The 21,167-nt window shown below is 44.2% G+C and overlaps 2 protein-coding genes across 10 annotated transcripts in view; both read left to right on the forward strand.

The window, feature by feature from the left end:
• Positions 1–12,827, forward strand: part of LOC146351200 (nuclear body protein SP140-like protein) — a 38,215-nt gene extending 25,388 nt beyond the window's left edge. For 4 of the 8 annotated variants that reach the window (XM_084846812.1, XM_084846815.1, XM_084846811.1 and 1 more), the window contains 3 exons: positions 5,670–5,741; positions 5,840–5,983; positions 8,565–12,827. In XM_084846812.1, the coding sequence (XP_084702938.1) occupies positions 5,670–5,741; positions 5,840–5,983; positions 8,565–8,684 (336 nt within the window). In that variant the 3' untranslated portion in view covers positions 8,685–12,827. Of the gene's footprint in view, positions 1–1,826; positions 5,745–5,839; positions 5,984–8,564 lie in introns of those variants that run through there. The other 4 variants (XR_014789551.1, XR_014789550.1, XM_084846814.1 and 1 more) reach the window with 4 other exon arrangements.
• A 5,021-nt stretch (positions 12,828–17,848) lies between these two features.
• Positions 17,849–21,167, forward strand: part of LOC146351201 (uncharacterized) — a 36,897-nt gene continuing 33,578 nt past the window's right edge. For both annotated transcript variants that reach the window (XM_084846822.1, XM_084846823.1), the window contains exon 1: positions 17,849–17,993. The gene's annotated coding sequence lies outside the window, so the exon portion shown is untranslated. The remainder of the gene's footprint in view (positions 17,994–21,167) is intronic.

Below are 21,167 nucleotides of genomic sequence, written 5' to 3' on the forward strand. Positions count from 1 at the left end.
TTAATTTGTACCCCACCCCTGAGATCATCACAAATCGCAATGGCTGCGAACACGTGTGAAAAACGCACAAAAAGGAATGGCTAGTAGTTTTCTTTCATGAGCTCTTTCTCACCCACACAGTTTCACACACAGACCTAAACATGGCAAGTGTTTGGACCAAAATGGATTTTCAAAAATTTGACAGAGCATTAATCCAAAAGCAAACTAAGGGTGAATGTGTGGTTTTGAAGCAAATCCTACTCCAAAATTTAATCAATTCCCCATCAATTAATTATCCCAATCATCAGTCATCATTACCTCCATAAATTAACTTCCATAAAACCAAAATGAAATAAAATGGTGCATGATTCTGTTCAGGGGCAAAGTCACCAATTGTTTAGTGGTTTCCTGGCTTTTGCATAGTTTTTTCCCCCATTCTAAAGGTTGAAATGCCCCTCCTGAGGCTTAGTTACCTGGTAGTAAGAGTGTTAAGCTAAAATATGCTAGTATTTTTGGTATTTTGGTCCCTCCCTTTTTTCTTTTGGCCCTGCCCCCCTTTGCCTTCAGCCCCTGCCCACCACTAGAAGGTGGCCCCCAAGAGCTTCTCTGAAATTGAATTCAGCCCTCAGACTGAAAGAGATTCGACACCCCTAATCTATGTGGTAGGGACTTGTGACTTTTCGCCCACCCCCCAGTGCACACAAATAGACATACACAGAGGAAGACACAACCTGAACAGATTAGGAAGCCCCACATTTAGCACCATCTCTCCACATGCCACAGTGCAAGGCAGGGAGACATACAGAGATCAAGAGGAGCCATACCTTTCTCACTATACAATACCACATTCCCCCACACAACATGCACAAACAACCTTAGTCTACCAGGGTACCTGGAAAATGATCTTTAAGGAGGGCAATAAATAAATTTTCACCTTTTCTTCCCCACTTATCATTCTGTGTCCTTTCTTACACTTCTCTGTCATTCCCTCCTGGAGAAAATTCATAGAATCATAGAATAGTAGGGTTGGAAGGAGCCTACAAGACCATCGATTCCAACCCCCTGTCAATGCAGGAATCCAAGTCAGAGCATCCCTGACAGATGGCTGTCCAGCCTCATCTTGAATGCCTCCAGTGTGGGAGAGCCCACCACCTCCCTAGGTAATTGGTTCCATTGTCGTATTGCTCTAACAGTCAGGAAGTTTTTCCTGATGTTCAGCCGGAGTCTGGCTTCCTGTAACTTGAGCCCATTATTCCATGTCCTACACTCTGGGATGATCAAGAAGAGATCCTGGCCTTCCTCTCTGTGACAACCTTTCAAGTACTTGAAGAGCACTATCATATCTCCCCTCAGTCTTCTCTTCTCAAGGCTAAACATGCCCAGTTCTTTCAGTCTCTCTTCACAGAGCTTTGTTTCCAGTCCCCTGATCATCTTTGTTGCCCTCCTCTGAACCCTCTCCAGTTTGTCAGCATCCTTCTTAAAATGTGGTGCTCAGAACTGGACACAGTACTCCAGATGAGGCCTAACCAGTGCTGAGTAGAGGGGAACTAGTGCTTCCCGGAATTTGGAAGCTATGCTTCTATTAATGCAGCCCAAAAGAGCATTGGCCTTTTTTGCAGCCACATCACATTGTTGGCTCATATTCAGCTTGTGATCGACAACAATTCCAAGATCCTTCTCGCTTGTAGTGTGGTTGAGCCACGTATCCCCATCTTGTAACTGTGCATTTGGTTTCTTTTTCCTAGGTGCAGAACTTGGCATTTATCCCTACTAAATTTCATTCTGTTGCTTTCTGCCCAGCACTCCAGTCTATCAAGATCACTTTGCATTTTGTTTCTGTCTTCCAGGGTATTAGCTGTCCCACCCAATTTTGTGTCATCTGCAAATTTGATCAGCATTCCCTGCACCTCCTCCTCCAAGTCATTAATACAAATGTTGAAGAGCACTGGGCCCAGGACTGAGCCCTGCGGAACCCCGCTCGTTACCTCTTCCCAGTTTGAGAAGGTCCCATTGATAAGCACTCTGAGTCTGATTCTGTAGCCAACTGTGGATCCACCGGATCATTGTTTCATCTAGCCCACTTTGAGCAAAGTGGGCTTAACTTGCAAGTCTTCACCAGTGCAATGGTTTTCAGAGAGATGGAGTTGACAACCGGGCCGTATGACTCCTTTGCACACGTAGCAAAAGGAAGCAAAACAGGTCGGCATGATTTGGGTTGCTGGAACTCAGGTAAAGCTTCCAGCGAATTGCCTCCATTCCAACAATTAGGCTTAGAAAAAGAGCTTATTTCTCATCTGAATTGCCATGTGGGAGCGATTTTCAGGGAGGATCACGACTCATGAGGAGAATCATGAGAATAGGCCCTTTCCTCCCAGCTTTGTCCCCATGAAAATTGCCCCCTCATGGCAATTAACCTTGGGGGAAAAACCCTTCCATTGGCATCAATGGAAGTTTTCCCCCTAAGTTTAATTGCCAGGTGAGAGTAATTGGGGGGGTTAAGAAAGTGGGGGGGTTAAGAAAGTGGGGGGGTTACCTCCCCAGCTGTGATCCCCCCTGAAAGTTGCTCCCCACCCCCTGAATGGCAATTAACAGTTAGAAAAATACTTTCCGTTGGCATTAGTGGACACTCAGGTCTCTAGGAAATAGAACTGGGGCTCTGGGAAATATATTTTGGGCTTGGATCCAAATGGCCCAAGGCCTAGCAAGGCTCCTGCAGGGCAGTAATTAATGTGGAGATTGTATCTGATTAGCCACTGATAGAAAATGTTGTTGATTTCCATTTATTGGGGGGGGTAGTTTCATGTAGTTGGTTTCTGTTTCTGGCATCTTATGCCGCAAGGAAGGCCATTTTTGTCTTCATGGGGGGTGAGGGGTGGTGTGAGGAGGGAACATTAATTGCTCCTGGCTGGCAATCATCATTTATCATGTATTTATTTGTATGCTGCTTTTCCACAAAATTGTGTCCAAAGCAGCTCACAGCACAAAAATAAACAGCAGTAAATACTGAACAACATATCAAATGATCAACAGTAAATGTAACAGCAGTATTCAAAAAATATAATAGCAACAATTATAAATAGCCATAGTGTTGGTAGATAAATACATCATAAAAATATCAATACATGCAATATCAAATAGAACAGTACAAATAAATGAACTTAATCCAACAGTTTAGCACTAAACAGGAGAGAAAATAAAACGTAACACAGAAATATACGAAACCCCTCCCTAGAAGAATACATAAATCTCCATTCCACAAAGGCAACATGAGTTTCTCCACTACGAACCATGGTCGGCCACCACCCCCTCACTTGTGTTGTGGCAGCCTTCTCCTCCCAGCTTTCACGTGGGTCTCCTCTGACAAGGTCCTTCTCCATCTCCCAGGTGGGGAGGTAAAAATTGCCAGTCCTCTTTTAAGCCCCACATACACTCAGAGTGTTGACAGTACTCAGTCCCTCTCCACCAAGTACCCCTTCCAGCACTTCAGGCAGTAGTCTTTTGCGGCCTTTTGCGTGTTTTAGGCCTACAAGAATGTGCTCATCTTATTGAACTTTAAAGTTCCTGTTAAATTGCCCCCCCCCCAAAAAAAGGGTTTGCTGGAAAAGACGGTGTTGGAAATATTGGGTTGGATTCAGGATCTGCCTTCGATTGATGGAAGGGATCAGCTTGTGGAAGGTGCGTCTACCCAATTTTCAGGGATATCCCCCCCCCCCCATCACGGCTCGCTTCACACCTGAATTTTTTTAGCAGGATCATTCTTCTTTAATCACTAATTTTCACAGGAGTTTTAAACAATGCTGCTGCTATCCTGCTGCTATCTCACAACTTTCCTTCCCTCTTCCGATGTTATCTGAGAACGGGGAAAACACGGCATTTTCTGTGCTTGCGATTGAAATCGTCATTTCCCCCCTGTGTATTTCTCCTTTAGCGCATTATCCCATTTTGTGTGGGCATGTGCTAGGGGATGTTGCTGGGCAGTGTTGAATAACATTGTCATGACAACAGATTGGTGGGAAGGGGAGGGCAGGTCACTGACGGTGCTTCCAGTGACCATTTCTGCCTCTCCCATTCCCCTACCGACTCCGAGATTCCTTTGAACACAGCAATGCTTACGTCTGAGCAAACTCATTGGCTGTAAGCCTTTCCTTTCCTGGGAGTAAGTGCCATTGAAATCTGTGTAGCTTGCTTCTGAGTAAGCATAGGAGTTCATTGTAAGTCTACATAGAGTAGCATTCTTAAGGTCTCCCATCCCCTTCAATGCATGTAGTTGGAACCTCCCCCTCCCACTGACTTCGCTCACTGCTGCTTCTCCCTTTTGCTCACCAGTTTGATGGGCTTTTTCATCCCAGGGTGGATGAGGGGCGGGTCCCCTTTCTCAGCCATGTAGGAGAAAGGCTTGACAGTTAGGATTTCAATGGGTATTAAAAGTGTTTCTCCTCCCCTGAATAAATTTATCATGCAGAGCTTCAAATGGTCATTTTTACTAGTTTCTTTTTTGTGTGCAGAGTTGTTTTAGATAAGGCAGTAATGCTGAGGTGGTTTTCCATAGTACTCCCTCCCACCTCGCCAGCCACAATCTCATCTCCTAGTCCATCTTGCAGGGTCGTTGGGAAGCCAGAATAAGGTGTGGGGGGGAAACAAGCCAGTTGATGGGAGGGCAGAATAAGCGAGGAGAGCAGCCACTGCTGATGATAGATAAGGAAGGAGGGGATGCAGGAAAGAGGGAGGGAGGGACGGACGGACGGAGCATCAATCATGTAACAGGAACCAATGATCAGCCGAGGGGGGGTGAGGGGCCAGCAGCCCCCTTCTGTCCCAAGTTTTCCATGCAGCTCCGCCCAGCTGTGAAAAGGAATACAGCCGAGGGAAGAGCTATGAGCGATGCCTGTATACAGGGCCAGTCTAAATCCAGGAAAGGATCATGAATCAAAAGGAACGGTTTGCTGTGGAATAAAATGCCAGGTGTGAAGACAGCCCACAGCTCACCTCGTTCAGCAAGGTTCCCAGACCCTCTGTATAGCTTTTCAGGAGGCTGGAGGGGCTGCTGTGGGGAGGAGGGGTGGGAAAGTCCACTTCTGCCAGCCTAGTTGCATATGCCTAAATCTGGATCCAACCCCCTGACTGCAGAATCAAAGCTAAATGCTTAATCCTGTGTTCTCTGAATTTTGATATTGATTGTTTTTGCTGAAATTCTTTTTCTTTCCTGGAAAAAGTGTATAAACGTAAGATAAATGTATTTTTTCTGTTGAAAATTTTGTTTTATGCATATGCAAATATAATCAAAGAACTAATCAACAAACACTTGATGATTTATTACCATTTCTTAATTGGATTGCATCACTAAGTAAAATTTCTGAAAGTAACATTACCAAGGTTTATTTTTTTTAACCTTTTAATGTTTTAATATTATACCTTATGTATAAGTTTAACTCTTGTTTTGTGAACCACCAGAGAGCTTTGGCTATTGGGCGGTACAGAAATGCTATATAAAAATAAATAAATAAATGGAAACAACGGCTATCTCTGTTGGTGAATTCTAGATTGTTGTAATATAAATACTTCCTTGAATATAAATTTCATTGAAATAACTGAGACTTTTTCCCAAGGAAATGTAATCAATCTTTTCCTCTTGCCATGGGGTTCTTGCTTTGTTTGAGGCCCCTTAAACATTAATTTCTTATATTTTGTAGAACTGTCAGTTCCTGCTTCTGACAATCTGGTGTGAGAATGAAAGCATTATTTTTGCTAAAGATCCAACTATAGTAAGTCTTTAAAATATTTTAAGTTCTTGAGCTGGGACTGCAGAGGGAATTCTCAGTTCTTATATTAATATTCTTATCTGGTGGTGCTAATTTATCAGATACAAAATTATGATCGTTACATAAGGAAACCCATGTGGCTCAAGTGGGTGACAGAGAAGCTGTATCAAAAGCGATATGAAACAGTTGGAGATTTTATAAAAGATCTGCGTCTGATGTTCAAAAATTTCCAAGTCTTTAATCAGGTAAGCACCTCTCTCTTCCCTGGCCTGTGGATTTTAAATGTGTGTTAGGAATGGATGGGGGTGCAGGGAAGGTGAGGTCAGGTTAAATTTTCACTCCACATTGAAATTTAAGAACAACAGGAACAAAAAATTATAATGTGAGAAAAGGCTAAAGGTGATTTAGGGTGTCACCCTAAATCATGAGCGATTTATTGCACACTCGAGATTGGTTGCTCACAGAAGTTTGCGGGTCCTGTACATGACGTGGTCAATGTCCAGGATGTCTCCCACAGATTTCCCCTTTTATCCCGCTTTCAAAAAGATCAGGGATAAGCTAGTAATAAATGCTAATGGCACCATATCGGCAGTATGTAATGCCGGAGTAGCGCTTTTAACTTGCCGAGGAAGGACTTTCCTCAGTTCAAACCACGTGTCTGCCATGTACATGTTTGAGCATATTTTTCAGTTGCAGGGCAATCAGAGGGAGAAGAGGATGAAATGCCTCCCTGCAACAAAGGGAGACAGATCTGATCCCCCACCCCGCCAAGCTCAGAATCAACATCCTCTGTTGATTCAGAGCACCCCATTAATGTCAGTGTGGCTTACTCCCAAGTAAGCGTGCCAAGGGTTGCAGACTTACAGCACAACCTTATGTCTACTAGGAAATAAGTCGTAACTTTCCTGGGGGCTGCAAGGAAACAGTAGAGCACAAGTTAAGCCACGAAAACAAGACTTCCCCCTCCCCCGTTCCTTTGCACACATGCCAGGGATGGAGGGGGGTGCTCTCTCAATTTAAACCATGTGTCTGTCATGTAAAGGAGTCCATCATAATCCCACAAAGAAACTGAAAGCAGAAAGCCATGGTAAGGATGCCGGGGGTTTTGCTTAATGTAGAGACACTGTTAGTCTGATCTCAGTTTATCTCACAAACACTCTCTTTCTGCCTCCCATCACCACTACAACAGGCCCTTACAAGAAAGTTATCCCCATTCCCCACACATCCTCAAAGAAGTCCACCTGGCTCCCTCCTAGTCTTTAAGAGCTTGGTGAATTGATAAATCAAAACCCTCCCTACAAAGTAAGTTAACTGGGGAATTTAAGAGATTCAAGATATTCCCTAAGGTGGTGGTAAACTCTCTGTTGCTAGAGGTCTTCCAGCAGAGACTGGATAGCCATCTGTAGGGGTTGCTCTAGGCCTAGATTTCCTGCACTGAGCAAGCGAGTTGGACTAGATCGCCTAAGATCTAGGGATGTACGAAAGTCACTTACCTTTTCGCAGGGGTGCTTCGCGGTGGGGGGGGAGGCGCTTCGCTTCTCCCCCCGAAGTTCAGGTGAGGGGAGGGAGGCATCCCGCCTCGCCCGGCCGAAATTCAGGCCGGGGGGGAGGCTTCCTGCCTTGCCCGGCCGAAATTCAGGCCGGGGAGAAGCGCCCCGTCTCCCCGGCCGCGAAACAAAGCGTAAAAAAAAAAAAACCCGTGATAGGCTACGTAATGATTAACATAGCCTATCATGGCTAGATTTCCAAAGTCAGACGTGATAGGCTACGTTAATCGTTACGTAGCCTATCACGGGTGACTTTGAAAAAGAAAAAAAAAGCGCGTATGCAAATGGCGGTGCCCTATGGGTGCCACCATTTGCATTCCTTATTTGGTCCCAGTAGTCTACGTAAAGATTGTAAAAAAAAAACAACACACCCGTGATAGGCTACATAAATCTTTACGTAGACTACCGGGACCAAATAAGGAACACAAATGGCGGCGCCCATAGGGCGCCGCCATTTGCGTACGCGCTTTTTTTCTTTTCTTTTTCAAAGTCACCCATGATAGGCTACGTAACGATTTACATAGCCTATCACGGCTGACTTTGGAAATCTAGCCATGATAGGCTACGTTAATCGTTACGTAGCCTATCACGGGTGTTTGGGTTTTTTTTACACTTTGTAATGGCGGCTGCCGCCCCCGCCCCTGACGAAAGGCTGACGAACCGCCGCCGGGAGGGACATTTGCCAAAGGTAAGTCCCATCCGGGGGGGGGGGAGAATTTCACCGCCGATTTCGGGGGGCTGAATGCGTTGGCGCTCGGCCCCCCGAAGATAAGATCCCCTCCAACTCTGTGATGCTATGTTGCTTTTTTGGTATTACAGTTTGAATAATTGTGATAATTACATTGCACATGTGTAAGCTGCCATGAGAACCAGAGCTATGGAATGGTGTCCCAGTGAGGTCCATCTGATGAGAACATTGTCATATTTTTGGCACGAAGTTAAGACTTTCCTCTACTCCCAGGCATTTGACAGTATAGGATGGAGTATTACAGTTTTTTTTTTTTTATCACATCCTGGTAGTTTTATTGTTAATTGTTTTAAACTTGTTTTTAAAGTGTGTTAAATTCTTGAATGTTAAAGGTTTTATATTATGTTTTATGCTGTAAACCACTTGGAGAGCTTTGGCTGTTGGGCAATACAAAAGTTGAATGAATGAACTAGATAGGGACATAAATACTTAAATATATTTACCTGCTCTAGATGTTTTGAAAATGTAAGTAAAGCAAAAAACCAACTCCATACAGATCAAAGATAACATTTTAATATTTTCTCCTTTCAGGGCAAGAAGATTGCAAAAGATGGGGGGAAACTGCAAGATATATTTGAGAAAACTTTTCAGGAAGTGTTTTTATTAAGCAACCAAAAGTGGGAAGAGGAAGAAGAATGTACACCAACCTGAACTCTTTGGAGAAAAGTCAGGATATAGATTATGAGCCTTTCTACATGAGGCCTTTATTGTGCACAGTGCCCTCACTTACAGTAGTTTGTGGGTCCTTTACATGACATCGTCATCCTCCAGGGCTTCTCCTGTGCTTTGCAACCGGGGTGGGGGGGAGGTTTCTAATAAGGAAAGTCTGGTATTATTTGTGAATGATGGGATAAAGCCTAGTGTAATTGTGCAATTCTGCTATACCACATTGCCACCTAGTGCTTGTGTAATGGAACATTAGGAAAGGGGAAAAAAAGAAAACCCCTGGAAAGAAACACGTGTAAAGGAGCCAATCTTATTCCTGCAAAGAATCCTGAAACAGAAGCCTTGGTAAAGTGGTGGGTTAAAAGCCTCATGTAGAAAGGCCCATAATTAATTAATTACTATGAGCTGAGGACTTGCTACCATGTTCTACCTTCTCTGTAATCTACACTCAAGAAATATGTGCAAATTGATCCTATAATTTTGTATCAAGTTTAAATTTCTTCTAACCTTTAAAGTCTCTTCATGATCTTATCCCTGCTTATCTGTCTTCATTATTCTTGGTCCCTCTGTTCATCCAATACTAATCTTTTTAAATTAAGTCTCCACTCCCTTGTGCTGTTCCTCATCTTCATGAAGTCTCTCGTGTGGAACTTTCTTCCTTTCAATATTTGTCTGGCCTTTTCCTTGTCTTATGTTAAGACATTCTGAAAAACTCATCTTTTCTCTATTGCATTGCTCTCTTCATGTACCATGGCTTTTTTGTTTCTTTTCCAGTCTTATATTAATTATTGTATTCTTTAACTCTTTCACTCTCCCAGCTTGTGCAAAATTTCCCCTTACCCTCCAGCTCCCCTCTTCTTTGTGTGTGTTTTTAGATTGTAAGCTTGCAGGCAAGGATGATTTTTTATTACTGTATGACACATTGTGCACATTAGGCACATTACCTATAGTAATAAAAGAGGATGTGTGTCTGTCTGTCCACCTGTCCATGCCAAAGCATCAACACCTTGAAACCTAGACACCTGAAACTTGACATGCTGCCAAAGGGGACTCCAGAAGCATGCACCTCAGGGTTATTTAGTTTTAAAAATGCACTAATTTTAGAGTGCAATCCTATACATGTTTATTCAGAAAAAAGTCCTACAACTCCCAGCCTTCCCCAGCCAACCAGTTCATTCTTTTCTGTCTAAACATAAGGTTACGCCCTTAATTAATTTAAATGTGTCTGTGTAGTTGAGCCATCCTCAATCACTAGGGGCAGACTTCCCTAACCAGTGAAGTTCTCTCTGCAGTTGATACAGTTTGAAACCATTGGAGATTAGTAGACCAAGGGGCTACTACTATTTTCCAGTGGCTGTGGGGCAGCTCCCACCCCTCAAGGGAATGGAGTGGACAGGCCTATCCCTCAGGGGGCTGAGGGGTGCACCATGACAGGGGCTGCACTTAGGGTTGCCTGTGGGTGTCAGTGTAGCCCCAGGGGGTGTGGGCACAATGTAACTAACTCTGACGATGTGTAAATTAGCTTGAAGGCTTTACTAAGGACTAGTTCAACCTGTTTGCAGCCAGATCCATTTGCTAGCAAATAATAAATGAGGTTACTGAAGAGGATACTGAATGAGTCCAAGCAGAGAAGAATTACAAAGGAGGAGTTGCATTAGCCTGTTGCAGCAAAAACATCAAGAGGTCTTGCAGCTCCTTAAAGACTAACAAATGTACTGTGGCATAAGCAGATGGAGGAGGCAGAAGGGTATTGAATTAAGGCTAGACCAGGCCATTGTTTGAGCTAGTTTTTCAGGCATTGTTCTAAACCTGTTTCTGGAATATGTAAAGCATTAGTAAAGGAGATTGTCTCTGAACATGTATTTCACTCACCACTGAGTAGGAACAGCCAGGCTTTCCCCTGCCTACTCACCAGCAATTAAGGAGCAAGGCTTACATATTACAGCATGCAGTTTCTAAGCAGCCTGGGGCTCTTTTTTCAAATTAATCATTGGGCCAGCCTCAACCTATTTTATTCCTTACTAGCAAACCGCCGCAGTCTGCCCACTCGATTCTCCCCACCGCCTCCTGGAGGGGCTGTCCCACAGCAGCAGGAAGGCATATAACTAATCTGTTTACTAATCTCCATCTACTCCAGTTGTATCAACTGCAAGGCTGTGTTGCTGGTTAGGGGAGTCTGCCCCTAGTGGCTGAAGATGTTACTGCAGGCTTCAACCACATGGACACATTTAAATTAATTAATGCATTTTTAAAATGAAATAACCCTGAGGTGCATGACCCTACGTTCCACTTTGAATGCCAAGTTTCAGGTTTTTCAAGACTTATGTTTGGCAGGCAGGCACATACACATAGTCCTTTTATTGTAGTTGATAATTTCCATGAAATAACTACTCTGTGAGCACCGTTCCTCGCCGCACCTGCACTTCATAGCAGTCAGTGGTCAAGATTGTGTAGGCTGATCAATATGGATCTTCATGATGACAGGAATCTAGACTAGATGGTCATTCTGCATCTAGGATTTCATGTGTATATAAGGTCTTCTTTAAATTCTGTTTTGATTGCTTAAAATGTATCCCAGATTAACTGAGCAGCAAGTTGTGTGTGTGTGCTTTTAAGCATTAATTATTTTAATACAACTGCTTAGGAAGACAGAAGGTGAGAGAGTACCATCTTAGAAGAGGCATTCTTCCTCTCTCACAGGAGGTAATGCCTCTTACAAGATAGCGCTTGCTTGTGACATATGCATGCATCATCTAAAAGCAAAAAAATCAATGCTTTTTTCTTCAGCATTTGTTTGAATTACGTGCAGATATATGGAGATTAATTAATCCCTTACATCTTACATAATTATTCAATATTTCTTTCATGAGATGTTTGTGTTGTACTTCTGTTCAGAAGCTGTGTGTTGTTGAATGACCTAGATTGGACATTCCAACTCTATAAATTGGCTTAAAATACTCAATTGTCACTAACCTCATGGCAGATTCTCTGGATTTTGTACAGTATCATGAGGGCTCAAGAAAAATCACTGAACAATAAATATGAGTTGTTCCCCTTCATGGACTGACCTGTTGTTCTTACAATTGGAGTAATTAAAGAATGGCAAGTGGGTAGACTTCGCACTGTTCTACGGAGCTTTTAAATAAGTGAGCATCCATTATAATTGCTTATAACAATAAGACCACTAGATCACAGCATTTTGGTTATTAGTCAAAATAAGACAAGGATCAATAGCAGAATTATTATAACTAATTGAAAGAATGGGATCAGTCACCACCTTTCACCATTCTGATTATGTGAACAAAAAGTAGTAAATCCTTGACTGGGACTTTTTGAGAATACATGGTTTTAGAATAAAAACCTTAGTATAGAATATTCTTGAAATTTACCAAGTATTGTTGGTGCAGCCAGGGAAAAAGGCACCAATTAGATAATTTTAAAAATCCAACATTTTGCCTAATCAACCCAGAGCTGATATGTCTCTAGTGCAGTGGTCCCCAACCTTTTTGGACCTGTGGGCACATTTGGGAATTTTAAAAAACTGTTGTGTGCAGCACCACAAAATGCTTAACCAGCAGATCACTGCTTTGGCATCTACCTGTCGCATCTATGGATCTTATTCAGCAAAAATGTTTGTTTCATGTCTAATGGACACCACAACTTCTCTTTAATAAGGGGTTGTCCAATTCAGCTAATTGCTGGTGGTGCAATACAGCTAATACTTCTTTTAAACATATGTTTTGGCAATGTCCAGTAGTTGTTTCTTTGGGGGAGGAAGTTATTGCACAGATAAATTTTGTACTGGACCAGTCTTTAATATTCACTGATATGCACACTCTTTTAAATTATTTACCCACTTAATGGAAATTAACAAATGGGCAGCGTAAATATAGTCTCTGTGCCTTTTTGACAGCTAAAAGAACCGCCTCCCCACTCCCTCCCCTTTTTGACAGCAATATTACAACATTAGAAGATGCCCTCCAGTTGTGTTGGACTTCAGCGTCCACCAGCGCCAGCCAGCATGGCCAGTGGTCAGGAATGCTTGTTGTTGTTGTTCAGTCGTTCAGTCGTGTCCGACTCTTCGTGACCCCATGGACCATAGCACGCCAGGCCTTCCTGTCCTGCACTCTCTCCCAGAGCGTGCTCAAGTTCATATTCATTGCATCCGTGATGCTATCTAGCCATCTCATCCTCTGCCCTCCCCTTCTCCTTTTGCCTTCAGTCTTTCCCAGCATCAGGGTCTTTTCCAGGGAGTTTTCTCTTCGCATTAGGTGGCCAAAATATTGGAGCTTCAGCTTCATTATCTGTCCTTCCAATGAGCAGTCAGGGTTGATTTCCTTTAGGATGGACTGATTTGACCTCCTTGCAGTCCAGGGGACTCGTAAGAGTCTTCTCCAGCACCACAGCTCGAAAGCATCAATTCTTCGGCGCTCAGCCTTCCTTATAGTCCAGCTCTCACAGCCATACATTACTACTGGGAAAACCATAGCTTTGATTAGACGGACCTTTGTCGGCAAGGTGATGTCTCTGCTTCTTACTATGCTGTCTAGGTTGGCCATAGCTTTCCTCCCAAGGAGCAAGCGTCTTTTAATTTCATGGCTACAGTCACCGTCTGCGGTGATCTTGGAGCCCAAGAAAGTAAAATCTGTCACTGCTTCCATTTCTTCCCCTTCTATATGCCAGGAAGTGATGGGGCCAGATGCCATGATCTTAGTTTTGTTAATGTTGAGTTTCAAACCAGCTTTTGCACTCTCCTCTTTCACCCTCAACAAGAGGCTCTTGAGATCCTCTTCGCTTTCTGCCATTAGGGTGGTATCGTCTGCATATCGGAGGTTGTTGATAATTCTCCCAGCAATCTTAATTCCGACCTCTGATTCATCCAACCCGGCATTTCTCATGATGTACTCTGCATATAAGTTAAATAAGCAGGGTGACAATATGCAGCCTTGTCGTACTCCTTTCCCAATTTTGAACCAATCGGTTGTTCCATCTCTGGTTCTTACTGTTGCTTCTTGACCCTCGTACAGGTTTCTCAGGAGACAGGTAAGGTGGTCTGGTACTCCCATCACTTTAAGAATTTGCCACAGTTTGTTGTGATCCACACAATCAAAGGCTTTAGCGTAGTCAATGAAGCAGAAATAGACGTTTTTCTGGAATTCTCTTGCTTTCTCCATGATGCAGCGAATGTTGGCGATTTGATCTCTAGTTCCTCTGCCTCTTCTAAACCCAGCTTGTACTTCGGGTAGTTCTCGGTTCACATACTGCTGAAGCCTAGCTTGTAGGATTTTGAGCATCACCTTGCTGGCATGTGAAATGAGCGCAATTGTGCGGTAGTTTGAACACTCTTTGGCGTTGCCCTTCTTTGGAATTGGAATGTAAACTGACCTTTTCCAGTCTTGTGGCCACTGTTGAGTGTTCCAGATTTGTTGGCATATTGAATGCAGCACTTTAACAGCATCATCTTTTAGGATTTTAAATAGCTCGGCTGGAATACTGTCATCTCCGCTAGCTTTGTTGTTACTAATGCTTCCTAAGGCCCACTTGACTTCACTCTCGAGGATGTCCGGCTCAAGTTCAGTGACCGCACTCTCATGGCTATCAGGGACATTCAGATCTTTCCTGTATAGTTCTTCTGTGTATTCTTGCCACCTCTTCTTAATCTCATCTGCTTCTGTGAGGTCCCTGCCTTCTTTGTCCTTTATCATGCCCGTCTTTGCACAAAACGTTCCCTTGAGATCTCCAGTTTTCTTGAAGAGATCTCTAGTCTTTCCCATTCTGTTGTTTTCCTCGATTTCTTTGCATTGTTCATTTAAGAAGGCCTTCTTGTCTCTCCTTGCTATTCTCTGGAACTCTGCACTCAGTTGGCTATATCTTCCCCTTTCTCCTTTGCTTTTCGCTTCCCTTCTTTCGTGAGCTACTTGTAAAGCCTCATCAGACAGCCACTTGGCTGCCTTGCATTTCTTTTTCTTTGGGACGGATTTCGTTGCTGCCTCCTGAACAATGTTACGGACCTCCGTCCATAGTTCCTCAGGCACTCTGTCTATCAGGTCTAATCCCTGAAATCTATTCCTCACCTCCACTGTATATTCATCAGGGATATGATTTAGGTCATACCTGAAAGGTTTAGTGGTTTTCCCGACGTTCTTCAATTTAAGCCGAAATTTTGCAAGAAGCAGCTCATGATCTGAGCCACAGTCAGCTCCAGGTCTTGTTTTTACTGACTGTATGGAGCTTCTCCATCTTTGGCTGCAAAGGACATAATCAATCTGATTTCGATATTGACCATCTGGTGACGTCCATGTGTAGAGTCGCCTCTTGTGCTGTTGGAAAAGAGTGTTTGCTATGATCAGCGTGTTCTCTTGGCAAAACTCTATTAGCTTTTGTCCTGCTTCATTTTGTACACCAAGGCCATGCCTGCCTGTTATCCCGGTGATTTCTTGACTTCCTACTTTAGCATTCCAATCCCCTATGATGAAGAGGACATCTTTTTTTGGTGTTAGTTCTAGAAGGTGTTGTAGGTCTTCATAGAACCGATCAACCTCAGCTTCTTCGGCCTCAGTGGTTGGGGCATAGACTTGAATTACTGTGATGTTGAATGGTTTGCCTTGGATTCGTACTGAGATCATTCTATCTTTTTTAAGATTGTACCCCAGTACTGCTTTTCCCACCCTTTTGTTGACTATGAGTGCTACTCCATTTCTTCTAAGGGATTCTTGCCCACAATAGTAGATATGATGGTCACTTGAATTAAATTCGCCCATGCCTGTCCATTTTAGTTCGCTGATTCCCAAGATGTCGATGTTCAATCTTGCCATCTCATGTTTGACCACCTCCAGCTTACCTTGATTCAGGAATGCTAGTGTAGTCTAAAACATCTGGAGGGCACAGAGATGGGGAGGGTTGATGTAGACTGCCGTTAGCCATGTCTGCCCTGCACGCTACTTCATTTCTGTCTTGCACAATGTTTATTGGCAGTGCATATAGAGCATTTGTGTCCAAGGTTGTGACTCATGGAAAACATACATTTGTGGGCAGAGAAATCAGGGAGACCATTACACCAAGTTAAGGGTGAAGATAAATTCCTCAACAGTTCCTCTGGGATGCGGCTCACCATTAGCAATGGCAGTAACACAACTTTCTTTTTTGTGTTTCTTTCCCTCCACCGCTGCAAGTGGCAGCATCAGCAACTGTGTTGGCAATCTGGCCACTGTTTTTCATCCTCAACAATGCCACTGGACCTAGTGTTGTTCTGGGGTATTGTGTTGGGGGGGGATGAGCGGGATGGCAGCTGCCACCAAAAAACAGTGGAGAGTGGAGAAAATTATGCAAAGTGGCCTTCTTTTCTAGGGGGCTGAGGGGAAAATTCTTTCAACATTTTTATCAGAAAAATGTCTCCTCAGAAATTTCAGCTCTAGTTCACTCTCTAAACCACAGACATAATGTTTGCCAGCCAGGAATCACTGATTCAGTCTTGTCTGACTCAAGCTTCAGTAGGCTAATTAATCCACACCTTATATTTGACAAACCAAGCAGTGTGATAGCAGAAACTGATTTGGATTAAAGCAGGGAGAGGAATGGCTGAGGGTGCTTCCAGGTGAAGCTTTTACTGTGCAATCACACTGCCTATTCATGGAATGTTACAGGCGGTCCAGAGAAGGTCTTCAATTTGTAGCCCATGTTTTCCCATTCTTCCATCTTTTTCTTACCAGAAAAAAAAAATCTGTTAATGAAAAAAAAGAAGCTGGAATAGCTACAACACAATGACTTTTGAGTGTTAGTGCTAGGAGCTCTTCATCTGGAGCATTCTCAATATCATGATTCTCAAGGCTGCAGCACCACTTTATATATTGCAAACTACTAAAAAAAAAAAGGCACTTTTGTGAAGGAATTAGTGTGAACCCACTGGATAGCTCTAGATCAGACAATTGTACACACAAGCACTTTGCTGCATATATGCTCAATCTGTGTACACCAAAAAGCCATGGTTAGTCATAATGTGAGGCCCTCTTCCAAGTGCCTCCTCAGAGGGAGGTTCAGAGGATGGCAACAAGGGAGAGGGCCTTCTTGGTGGTAGCTCCCCGATTGTGGAACACTCCTCAGTGAGGTCCACCTGGCACCAACACTGTCATTTTTTACAGTGCCAGGTTAAGACCTTCTTCTATTCACAGGCATTTGACAGTGTCTGATAAGGTTTGTAACTGATACTGGGATTTTTATTGATGATTGTTTTATATTTTATGTAAATTATACATTTTATTATAATTATATTGTTATAATTGTTATATTGTATTTTTAGGGTTTTAATCTTTGTAAACCACCCAGTGAGCTTTGGCTATTGGGTGGTATAGAAATGGAATGTATGAATGAATGGTTTTATTTGTAACTGATTTGCTTGGAAGAGGGGAGAAAACTATATCACAAAAATTACTGTGATAATGGTTTATGAAGCGTGACACAATTCATGGACTATTCCTATTATGACTTGAAGTGCTGGGGGGGAGGGGCAACCCTTCAGTCACTTGCCAGTTGGAAATTGCCAAGATGTTTTGTTGTTGTTCAGTCGTTAAGTCGTGTCCGACTCTTCGTGACCCCATGGACCAGAGCACGCCAGGCCTTCCTGTCCTCTGCTCTCTCCCGGAGCGTGCTCAAGTCCATATTCATTGCATACGCATTGGTGATGCTATCTAGCCATCTCATCCTCTGCCATCCCCTTCTCCTTTTGCCTTCAGTCTTTCCCAGCATCAGGGTCTTTTCCAGTGAGTTTTCTCTTCGCGTTAGGTGGCCAAAATATTTGAGCTTCATCTTCAGTCCTTCCAATAAGCAGTCAGGGTTGATTTCCTTTAGGATTGACTGATTTGACCTCCTTGCAGTCCAGGGGACTCGTAATCTTCTCTTCTCCAAGATGTTTTATCACTTGGCAACTGTAAAGCAGCCAAGTGGCAAGTGATCAGTTCTCCCCACCGCCACCCTTGGTCTATTGAGTGAAATGCAACATGTCCTACCTAGAGTGGGCCCATTGAAATGAATGGGGCTTAAGTTAGTTAGCTTACCCTCTGCGTTCGTGTATAGCTAAAGATGCGACCACAAGTATGCATTAAAGGAAAAAAATCAGCAACCCTCTTTCAACGTTATTACTGAGCGGAAGTCATGTTTTCAGTTTCATTTCTTCGGGACGCCTCGGCTGAGAAGAGAGAGCGCCGTGCAGTCGCCTCCAGTAGTTTTATGGTATCCGGCGCCCGCTCCGCACAGCATCTCGCGGCTCTCCTTTGACGAGTTTTAAGGGAAAACGAGGAAGTAAGTGATTGGTCCAATGCCCACAAGGGAAAAGGTGCCTTCAGATGCCAACGTTTTGGGCATGAGCGCAGCCCGTTCCGCCGTGGAGTTTCTCTAGCCATTATTTTGTACTTGGAAGCCCTCTAACCTATCTTTGCTGTGGCCAAATCCTAAACGGGGTTAAATACGCACCTGGGATTGGGGGGGGGATCGGGGAAGGAGTTGAGGTGGGGCGGGTGAGCGGGAAATGGATGGCGGCGAAACAATTAAGCAGACTCTTTCTCTCCCGGTTTTGCTTTTCACTAGAAGGAAGGAAGGAAGGAAGGCCGGGCTTTCGTGACACGTGTTTGTGCATAACGTGCAGTTTGATCCTAAAGACCATTCTAGAACGGATATAGATTTATAATCAATAGGGCTTGGAATAATCTACTAATGTATTGTGCCTCCGACATAACTAGATTATGCTTCTCTTGAAAATGGGTTACTACTGAGTAAGAATTACATTGCTGCCACAGTAACGCTGCCCCCCCCCCCCACAACACACATTCTTCCTCCATTCCAAAGCTGGCCCCCCGCAGAAATCCACATCCTTTCCGGGGCTTCCAGCTTTGCGGGATCAGGAAGGGCTCATTTACACGGCAGACACGTGGTTTGGACTGAGGCCGTGCCTCCCTCCCTTCCTGGCGTGTGTGCAAAGGAGCGGGGGCGTCTTGTTTCCGTTGCTTACCTTCTGCAGTACTCTTTTCTCGCAGCCCCCAGGAAACCTCTGACTTACTTCTGAGTAGACATAAAATGTAAGATTGTGCCTTAAGTCTGTAACCCTTGGCACACTTATGTGGGAATAAACCCCATTAAACTCAATTGGACTTACTTCTGAGTAGACATAAGATCGCCCTGTAAGTCTGCAACCCTCAGCACACTTACTTGGGAGTAAGCCCTATTGAACGTAATGGGGTGCTCTGAATCAACAGAGGATGTTGCTTCTGAGCTTGGGTGGGTGGGGGATCAGACGTGTCTCCTTTTGTTGCAGGGAGGCATTTTACCTTCTTCTCCCTCCAACTGAAAAATGTGCTCAGGCATTTACATGGCAGACACTAGGGATGGCGGAGAATTCCGCCACGGATTCCAGCCCCCCGGAATCCGTGGCAGAATGGCCTCCTGCCCCCCCGTGGAATCCCCCCAGGATGGCACTTACCTGGGGTGGATTTGGCAGCGGCAGAAGCTCCAGCGGCTGGTCTCCTGGCTGGCCGCGGCAGGGCTGCTGCCGCTGCCATTGCCATCCTTGGACCGTGATAGGCTACGTAAGAATTTAAGTAGCCTATCACGGCTAACGTAAAAAAAAAACACGCAGCGTACGCAAATGGCGGTGGCTACAGCGGCTGCCATTTGCACTCCCTATTTTTCGCTGACGTATGTAAATATTTACGTAAGATAAAACGGCAAAAAAAAAGGGGGAATGCAAATAGCGTAGTGGATGCTATTTGCGTTCCTTTATTTTTCGCCGTTCTGGCCTACGTAAATATTTGCGTAGGCTAGAACGGTGAAAATAAAGGAACGCAAATAGCGTCCACTACGCTATTTGAGTTCCCCTTTTTTTTGCCGTTTTATCTTACGTAAATATTTACGTAAGATAAGTCTGCGAAAAATAGGGAACGCACATGGCGGCCACCATAGCCGCCGCCATTTCCGTACTCTGCGTGTTTTGTTTTTTTGTTTTTTACGTTAGCCGTGATAGGCTACGTAAATTCTTACATAGCCTATCACGGCTATCTAACTGGCTGCAAATTTGGGTCCATCTGGGTCCATTTTCCATTTGGCCATTTGGGTCCGCACCACACTGTCCGCAGCTGAAAATCCGGCTGCGGACAGCCCTGGCCGGCTGCTCCGCGGCCTGGCCATGGAGCGGAGCCAGCCGTCGAGGATTCCGGGGGGAGGACCAGATCGCCTCCCCCCCGTCAAAGATTCCGGGGGGAGGGACGGAGCAAAGGTAAGTGAGGTTCGTACATCCCTAGCAGACACCTGGGAATCGAGGAAAGTCCTTCCTCAGCAAGACTTGAGCAGACGCAGGAGTTGCAATCAATAGGCGATTCTTGTCCTCACGCCTGTCAAATCTGCTCCAGCACGCCCCGCTCTCATCCTCAATGCTTTTGTCATCCTGACCACTAGCAACTGAAACCAAACGCCCACAGCAGGCAGATAGAGCGGTTTCTTCCGCTTTTGGAGAATTTCACGGGGAGGTCATGCCACTCCTGTTCCGTGGCTGGAAAAATACCACCTTTTTGCGTTTGGGGAAAATACGAGATAGGCTGGGGGAAATGGCGGGAGACACCCTGGAGGGTAACAGCATCATCTAAAGAGCCCGCAAACTTCCATGTCAGGCATCTCAATAGCAGGATAAAAGCTCCGTGTGATGAGCCCCCAAGGTTTTGCCCTTACATGCATCAGAAGTGCCATAAAATGCACTTTAAGAAACACTTTAAAAACATTTGGCAATTTAACATTTATGTCCTATCTTTCCTCCAAAGAGCTCAAGGTGTTTATATAATTCTCCTCTACTGCATTTTACCTCACAACAATCCTGTGAGGTAGGTTGGCTGAGAGTCTGTGACTGGCCCAAAGTCACCCCATGAATTTTCATGGCTGAGTGGGGACTAGAACCCAAATCTCCTGAATCCCAGTCCAACATTCTAACCACCACACCACACTAGCTTATTAGGGTTTTGTTTGCTTTTAGCCTTTGTAATTGCTAGAGTGTTTGAACTTTGGCAGTCTTGGCAAGAATCTAAGTCTGGCTGCAATTCCAGGGCTGCTGGCTAAAACTTCAGATCTCTAGCTGTAAACAACAATCAGTTGAAGTTCTGTCAGGCAACCTTTAATCAGCTAGGTCTGATATGATGGTTTCCTCAATGCTTACCTGCAAGAACAAAAGGTGTGGTTCTATACTCCTAATGGTATATGGTATATACCATGGATCTATGGTATATTACATTTCTACCATTCCAGAAAGCAAGCCAAGTTCAAGTGTGAAATACTCTTAAGGCCTAAGTGTGTCCATGTGGAAAAAAACAACCACATGTTTTCTGTATGTGTGTAAGTGTGTGTGTGTCCCCACTCAAGATTCAGGAGGAAAGGGAGGACTCAGCCCCCCATTGCCCCCAGGGCAACTGTTGCAGGGAGGGATTTGGACTCTGAGAT

Source organism: Heloderma suspectum, chromosome 3, assembly GCF_057233095.1.
Source record: "Heloderma suspectum isolate Gila_16-S chromosome 3, 16-S_ref, whole genome shotgun sequence".
Lineage (NCBI taxonomy): Eukaryota > Metazoa > Chordata > Lepidosauria > Squamata > Helodermatidae > Heloderma > Heloderma suspectum.